This window comes from Ailuropoda melanoleuca, chromosome 14 (genome assembly GCF_002007445.2).
Source record: "Ailuropoda melanoleuca isolate Jingjing chromosome 14, ASM200744v2, whole genome shotgun sequence".
NCBI classification, from domain to species: Eukaryota; Metazoa; Chordata; class Mammalia; order Carnivora; family Ursidae; genus Ailuropoda; species Ailuropoda melanoleuca.
Window position 1 is genome coordinate 45831567 of NC_048231.1, and position 8660 is coordinate 45840226.

Here is an 8660-nt window from a genome sequence, read left to right on the forward strand (position 1 = left end):
ACAGACCATTCCCAAAATGGATAAGCAGCATGTGCATGTCTGACTCAACAACTACCGTAGGGGGAAATAAGTGCTGTACAAATTCAAGATAGAAAAACGATAAACAGAATGCATGTTTTGATGTCTAGCTTTCTGGCTTACTCCTTGGCTGTACCAACTGATTTTGTTATAAGGTAAATCAAGGAAAAAAGAGAGCCACAGAGAGAAGAACTTTTTGTTTAATACCTGCCAGGGAACCTACAGGGTATTCTGAAACCATAGCAACAAATAATCTCTTTAAAGGACTTCCTCATCTCCTGGCTGCGGAAAGCATATATTAGAGGATCAATCACAGAATTACACATGATGAGTATGAGGTACATATTAAAGTAAGACATAAAGCAAGAACAGTAATGGTTCTGGGGGCAAGAAATCATCAAAATGAGATGGAGAAAGAATGGAGCCCAGCACACAATGAAAATGCCCAGCAGCATGGTCAGGGTGACAGCACCTTTCATGCTGGTCATTTGCCGCACAGAGCTGTATCCACGCAGAGCTGCTATCTGCTTAATGTGAGTCCGTGCCAGGAGGAACATGTGTATATACAGCGACACCATGAAGAACAACATGGTGAAGAACATGGAGATGAGGCAAATAATTACATAAGTGGATTCATAATAAATGATGAAAACAATGCCACAGCCTGTGCAAAAGGTCCAGATACACATGATAATCACCCTGGAACGCTTCACTGTCATGATGTGGTGGTAGCGCAGAGCATAGAAGATGGTGACATACCTATCCACTGCAATGGCCAGCAAGCTGCACATGGAGGCCACCACAGAAATGCAGATCATAGAGTCAAACACATTGTCAATGTGACGCACAAAGGCATCTGCTATCACCAGGTGCTTATTATTTATTAAGTATATGGTGATGGTCTCCCATGTGTTAGACATGCTCACTAGCATGTCAGCTACTGCTAAACTGCACACAAAGAAATACATGGGGGAGTGCAAGTTCTTGTTCTTCACTATGGCACCTATGACCAAGATGTTCTCCAACAGGCTGATGAGACCCAGAGTCAGAAACACTTCAACAGCAATGCCCATCTCTTCGCATGGTGAAGACTTGTTCTTGATATTTGGTCCTGAAAGGTTGCCTTCTGTGGCATTCAGGTTAAGATCCAAGAAAAGCAGGTGAAATGAGGAATTCATTGCTCCTCTTCTTGGCAACAAATTTACTGTAAAACAGGTTTGAATTCATGATTCAGAGAGAACAGTCTACCAAAGAAGTACAATAGCATGCCAAAAGCAAGCACAACCTGAGAACGAGGTTAAATGGACTCGACACATTAGCATGAGGCTGGTGTGCTCTAGTCTGCCTGGATCCCTGGAACAGTGTCCCTCCAACACACAGACTTAGAATTTTCACCAGCCCCTCTGCCTTCCTTACTTTGGGTTCCCATTCTTTCACATACCTATTACTGGAGTGACCATACATCTCAGTGTGCCCAGGACAGTTTCACTTTTTATGCTTGTTGTCCTAGCACCCAAGTTTGCTCTCAAAAGTATCCTGAACTCACAACCTACAAAGTCCCTTGCAGTCTGATTTAACATTTCTGAGGCTACTGCACTGCATTTTTCTCAAGTGAGCACAGATTTCTAAAGGATTGACAGACCCTCTTTCTCTTAAGAGAAAAAGATAGGTGCCTTCTCAACATTTGTCCTCATACTTCTTTTTTTATATGTATTATCTATTTTTTAATTATTTAAATTCAATTAGCCGAGGTATAGTACATCATTGGTTTTTTATATCACACTTCTAAAATCCACTAGGGCTCAGTCCCCCTAGATGTAACTGAGACTAGCCATGGTTATCTGTTAATTTGAGCATAATCACATACAAAAAGTTACTGTCTTCAATGCATAAATTTAAGTTGCACACATGTGCTAAAGCTGGAGCTCACAGAATGCTGTTTTCCCTTAATAAATATTTTCCCTGACTTCTGCATTTGAAATTCCACAAAGTCTGATTGACAGTCTCATAAATTCCACAGAAGCACAGTACAAAGTAAATTTGCCAAATACTAGAGCAAGATACTTCACTCCTTTGTACTCAATTTCTCTCCCATGATTTATATTAAAAAAATGCCTTTGCCTTGGGGTGCCTGGGTGGCTCAGTAGTTAAGCATCTGCCTTTGGCTCAGGGCTTGAACCCAGGGTCCTGGGATTGAGCCCCCGCATCAGGCTCCTCCACTGGGAGCCTGCTTCTTCCTCTCCCACCCCCCCTGCTTGTGTTCCCTCTCTCACTGGCTGTCTCTCTCTGGCAAATAAATAAATAAATCTTTAAAATCTTAAATCTTAAAATCTTTTTTAAAAAATGCCTTTGCCCTCCAAACTCAGAGCACATCTGGGGAGAGGGCTAGAATTTCTGTCAGCATTCTCATCATCAGTAAAAAGTATTTATTAACCTGTAATCACTTGCTATTTATGTCTAGTTCTATCTCAGAGATATCGACCAATTATATTATATTAAACGTCATATCAAGCTGTTTAAATATCCAATTAGCTCTCTTCCACATGTAAGAGGCATGATTTTGCATTCCTTTCAAGGCAATTTTAATAGGAAGTGTGGCTATTTACCAGTGCTCCCTTGCGCCTCTTCTCTTGCACAGCAGCCCGTGGGCTCCTCACAGGGGACGCTGGCTCAGCCTGGGCACCTGGCATCCACCAGCTAAATGCCATTACCCTAGGACGGGATCCTCTGAACCAAGTGCTAAGGCAGCTTAAGCCTCATTCACAGCTCCCTTGCCTTTATGCAGCCTGGCAGACCCGCCTCCCTGTCACCACCCCTTCTGGACCTCCATCTGTGCCTTCTCTCTTCCCAGCCTTGGGCTGAGCTACCACCTAGTGGTTAGATACAGAGAGCATACCCATCCTGGCAGCTGTGGCCATTGGTGACAGTTGCATAGAACAGTGTTCTCCTACTTGTGGAAAATCTTTCCCCAAAAGTGCATTCAAACGTGTTTTCTAGCTGGTTGTTCTTGACATTGCTTCTTTTCTCTTTCTATTATGCACTGATGAAAATGCTGTCAGATAGTGTGACAGTTCAGCTTCTCCCATCCCTGGTAAGTCCTTCTATCCAGGACAGTCAGTCACTAGTTCCTGGGAAACCAGAGCCTGGAAAGCACTCAACTGTGACCCTAACACATACCCTCTTGTAGGCCTAAGACTGTCTGCCACTAAAGCAAAAGGAGAAAACAGATTTTCCCCTGGCCAAATATCCTTAGCAATATTTTCTAGACCTCTGTTACCTAAAACACTAACCTCTGCTACCAAAAGGACCTTTATTACACAGCCCAAGAAACAGATGCACAAATGCTTGCCAGGACAAGCCCAGGGGAAAAATGCATGGGGCTGCTTTACTATTAAAGATGTTACTGGGGCTTCACACATGTTCAGACAACCCTTCCAAGTGTAAGTATATAAGGTCACAAACTAGGTGGTCCAGTGACACTGATGTCCTAGTGCTATTTTGTGGTCCACAGGATGGAATATTGTGAAGAGATTTCTTATGCTGGTAATAGCACTTGCATATGCAAAGGGAATGACTGACAAGACATAAGAAGATTCAAACATTGTCTATTTGTTTCTCATAGCCCAGATCAGAAAAGGCTCTGCAGAAGTTTCTGGGTTCCCAACAAAGTGGTGAAACTAGAGATTTCTCTTAAAGATAATTGTCTGTACTACATGGCATGGCTGCCTTTGATGCTGGTCGTATGGTGTACATCTCTAAGCCCTATGTGCAGATACTATTTTGAATCCTGTACATGAATTACCTTCTTAATCTTTACAGAAGTCATAGGAATTCAGTCCTATTACCATTCCCACTTCACAATGCATTGAAAGGTTACCTGGCAAATCCAAGTTCCCAACACTGGAAAGAAGCAGAGTTGGGTTTGAATACTGGCAACCTGAGTCAAGAGCCACTTACCACCTCTTTTCGTTTTGTTGATAGTCGTCCCAACAGGTATGAGGTGCTATCTCATTGTGGGTTTGATTTTCAGCAAACTCTTATTGTAAGCCATCACTGTGCTGAAGCCCACATTAAATGTTGTCATGGCTCCAGCCACAGGGACTTAGAGTCCTGCTGCAGAGGCAAAGCTTACCTAATGAAACACTGAGAGAGCTAAGTACAATTACAGAAAGGTAGATTACAGTGTTTTTAACTCCAAGGTTTACAAAACATTTTCCTATATTAACTCACTTGATCCTCATAGCAACCCTGAGAGGTATTAATGTTATTGCCATTTTCATAGTTGGGGACTTTGAGGCTCGGAGAAGTTGAATGGATTTTCTGATATCACTTGACTAATAAGTGGTGGTACCAAGCTGTTGAGGCCAGGTCTTCTCACTCCCAAGCTCATGCCCATATACACATATATGCCCATGTTCATGTAGGGACAATAGACAGTGGAATACTAAACATGCACCAGATTTCCCATGAACATTTATTGAAAGCCTACCATGTCTCCATGTCCAGATTCTCAGCAAATTCTCTCAGAAACCCATTTAGTCAATATGCTTAGCACCAGCTTACAGATGAGGAAACTGAGGCTCAGAGCAGTTGTGTGACAGACTCCTTGGCTGGTGATGAAACCAGGAACTGAATCTGGCTTTTGACCACATCTATGCTTACCACAGAGTCTAATGTCTTCAATATTGTGACTCAGTCACATGCTATAGGGGAGGAAACTCAGGACTCCAGAGGCTGGTCAGAGAAGAACATAGGGAGAACTTGAAGCAAAGTAGGTGAGAGGCAAACAGGCAGAGTCAGGTAAGGGCAAGCATGACCAGGAGCATGAGGAAGGCCATTGAGGACAGTCACAAGTTGGAGCAGTATGTGCAAGCACTCTGAGGGCATGCCCACACTGAGATGGGAGGAGCTGATTTCTTTGAGGATAAAAAGGAATGCCAAATGACTGGAGCTTCCTGCAACCTCAGGCACTGGCGAGGGGACAAGGCTGGACCATGCATTGCTCTGTAGTTTGTGGTGAAGGCTTGGGCCCTCATTCTAAGAGCAACAGGAAGCCTTGCAAGGTCCAAGCAGATCAATGCAGCCATGATAAGGAGATGGAACCAGAGGAGCTCATGAGTGAAGAAGGCTGTAAGTCAGTGGAAATGCCTCACAATGAGACAAATAGATCCCTGGGCTGAGTCTCTTTATCCACTCAGTACCCAGTGAGTAATTGGGCTGACTCTGCTTGGACCAACTCTTTGCAGTAGCAGCAAAATTATAAAGTGGTCCTTGTGGACACACCTGCACACCAAATTGGCCCTGAACAAATACACACTGGACAGTACAACCCTTATAATCACACCAACACTACCGCATTCCTTCCTCAGGTAAGGATGGGAGATCATGGAGTTTGGGATTTGGTGTGGAGTTTGGGGCTTTTAAAATTTTTTGTTTGTTTTTACTGTTTTCAAATTTATTTTGTTCTGACCACCAGAAAGACATGGTCTCTCTAATGCCATGCCACATCCAGCTATGCAAGTCAAAATTCTATAAATCCTTGAGGAGGGTAATTTTTAAAATCCTATGCGCCTCGTAACTTTAAACAGGATTCAATAACCATCTTTTGTACTTAGTATAAAGATAAGAATCTTAGAGAAAAAACTAAATAGAGAAAGTCCTTTCCTTCTAGAAGCATAAAATCCTAATAAGCAAATTGAACTCACTCAATGTATCCTTTTGTAGGATACTGTATTGCTCATTGGAGGGGCACATGGAGATTTCTTAGCCCAACATTCAGATAAGCATTGGGAAGTTAGCCACAATATCTGGGGAGCAAGTTCTCTTTGTCAGTTTTTAAATCTTTCCTATTGTTCTTGTGGTTACCTTGCCAATTTTTTTTTTAAAGATTTTATTTATTTATTTGACAGAGATAGAGACAGCCAGCGACAGAGGGAACACAAACAGAGGGAGTGGGAGAGGAAGAAGCACCCACAGCAGAGGAGCCTGATGTGGGGACTCGATCCCATAACGCCGGGATCACGCCCTGAGCCGAAGGCAGACGCTTAACCGCTGTGCCACCCAGGCGCCCCTACCTTGCCAATTTTTATTCAAGAAGGTTCTTCTATACTGGTTGTTACTTCAGGCTTTCCAACAAATCTCCTTTTTTATAACATGTTCTCTCTACCCAAAATTTGTTCCTTCTCTCTTTCTCCTCTGTCCACTAAATTCCTATTCATTCTTTTAGATGCAGGCCAGTACTTCCTGCTGTAAATCTTTTGAAGGATATCCCTACACTGGCTGTGAGTGGCTGTCCCCTACTGATCTCCCTGTACTATAATCATCTGTCCAACATCTTCTCCAGCAGACTGTAGACTTCCGGGTTGCAGGACTCCCCTCAGTGGCCCCAGAGATCAGCAATGGCCTGACACTTCCCTTTCCTCTTCTCATTCAGGTAAATCCACTGTGGCCTTGATCAACCATTAGCCATAAGGATTAGTTGGACAGTACCCAATTCAGGAAAACAAGCAGAAATTTCTCAGGAACTTCTGAAATAAGAATTTTATTTTTCATTGGTGGTTATTACCACAAAAAGTGTACTCTATCTCCCCTACAAAGTATGATTTAAAGCCCTATATAGTCCTAGTAGTAGTTAACTACTAACTTCCCACCCCAAGGACAGCCAGCCATAGGACTGAGACTAACAGTAGGAACCAAACAAGGATCTGATTGATGTTGACCCACCAGGTCCAGCCCTTCTTCAAGCCTGACATTTTCTGCACTTTCAGTTACATGAGTTAATATATTATCTTCATCATTTAAGCAAGTCTGATTTGGCCTTTTTATACTTGCAGCTAAAAGGATCCTACAGTTCCTAAAATTCTATCGTATGCCCTCTTTTCTCTTGACCTTCCTACTACACCACAGAACATCTGAATTCTTACATAGAAACACACGGATTTTGCTATGTTCTGACATTTTGTAGAAGGTAAAAATACACTGAGTCATTCATCAGTACAGTGATACAAAATCAGTTATGGAAAAAATCTTTTCCTCATATCAAGAAGACTGTGGAATTCCATTTAGCTCACTGACTATGCTTTCAACTAACCAACAAGCCCTCTGGTCAATGTAGACTCTTCTCTTTTCATGAAATTCCAGAAAGTCCTTTTGCACCTCTGCAGTCAGGACAGTGCATTTTGACAATATTCTCTAAACACTTAACAACCTTAACAGCCATCAAGTTGAATAGCTTCCACTTCATTCTCATTTTACATTGTGACTACATTGAAAGACTACCAATTTGAATTTACTATGAATGTTTAAATCCAGGACCATTTCCATTCTGTCACTTTATAGTCCTCCCCTATATTTGTTACCACAGTGTACTCAAGATATTGGTCTTTTGTATTGCAAACTTTCAGTCTGTAAAAAATAATATCTAAAGACATGCCATGGTTTGGCTAAGGGCCAGTTCCCTCTCTCTAGATCACTTAAAAATCAGTCCCCAAGAAAAAAGGAACATGCTCCAGTGAAGAAAAGAATACGAGATAGCTGCAATTCTCTCTGTTTGTTCACTAGCTTATCATCCCCCAAAATGGCCATCTCAAGTGCAGCCTGAATGACCTGCCATCTCCAAGAAGCACAATCAAATAATTCTTAGTTTATGAGTCAGTTATTGCCTCAATACTGATGCATAATAAAGCACATTAAAATACAGATGCTTAAAATAAAAATAACTTATTTTCATTCTCACTTTAGCTGCAATGCTGCCAGACTACACTAGACATCAGGCTCCAAGACTTTAGACCAGAGGATGTTTCAGTTCTGCTCAGTCCTTGCTCTATTGGCTACCAGGAGCATCTCCCTACTTTGTTCTGGGGTCAAGATGAAAGCACAGTAGTGACCTGGGGCATAGTCTCCTTCCAGACCACCAGAGCACAAAAGACAAGTCAAGCCATGCAAACATAATTAATGCCTATGACTGTAATCCATCTGGTAACATTCCATTTGCCAAAACAAATCGCATAGCCATGCCCAACATTACAGTGTAGGGGAAAAAGAAGTGGAGTAAACATTTGCTGGACAATGGTCTCTGTACTCAAATTCGAGAGTTCATCAGATTGGCCCTCCACATAGATCACTGATCCAGTATGGGCCAATCAGCCTTGGTCAGGTAGGATTTCCCTTGGTACAGCTTGGCAGTAAAGACAGACTTCACACTAGGGCAGGAGGGGGCATGCAGTACTTGGAAAGAGGCTATGTGGTAGGCAGTGGACAGAAAGTGTTTTGTTCACACTTTTGATCACATCTGAAAAGGACAGAAATGTTTTGACCTTTGAAAACCACATATTGAAGTTTCAGTGTATGTGGCAGAAAAGTATTACTTTGGTTGTAACCTGTTTATTTCAAGAAGAGATATAAGACAATAGTTAGAAGAATTATAATGTTTGAAAATATGTTTAATTTATGAGAAACCAATGATTAAAGGAATAAATATAAGACAAATTAATATAAATATATAAATAGAAGACAAATTTAACATCTGGCTTTCCTCCTCTGAATATGGAAAGGTGTGAAAAGCAGGTAAGTGATGAGAGAGAGAGAGAAATCATTTATCAGGATATATATATATATATATATATATATATATATATATATAT

General features: G+C 41.7%; 1 protein-coding gene across 1 annotated transcript; it reads right to left on the reverse strand.

The window, feature by feature from the left end:
• Window positions 1-218: 218 nt before the first annotated feature.
• MC5R (melanocortin 5 receptor) lies at window positions 219-2755 on the reverse strand. Its single transcript, XM_019803380.2, has 2 exons — window positions 2625-2755; window positions 219-1222 (listed from the first exon to the last, which is right to left on the reverse strand). Exon 2 carries the CDS (start codon window positions 1194-1196, stop codon window positions 219-221), a length of 978 nt encoding a protein of 325 aa, XP_019658939.1. The 5' UTR covers window positions 1197-1222; window positions 2625-2755.
• Between the last annotated feature and the right edge of the window lie 5905 nt (window positions 2756-8660).

Excerpts from the sequence above, each read along its gene's own strand:
- MC5R (XM_019803380.2), bottom strand. The coding sequence starts at position 1,196 with ATGAATTCCTCATTTCACCTGCTTTTCTTGGATCTTAACCTGAATGCC.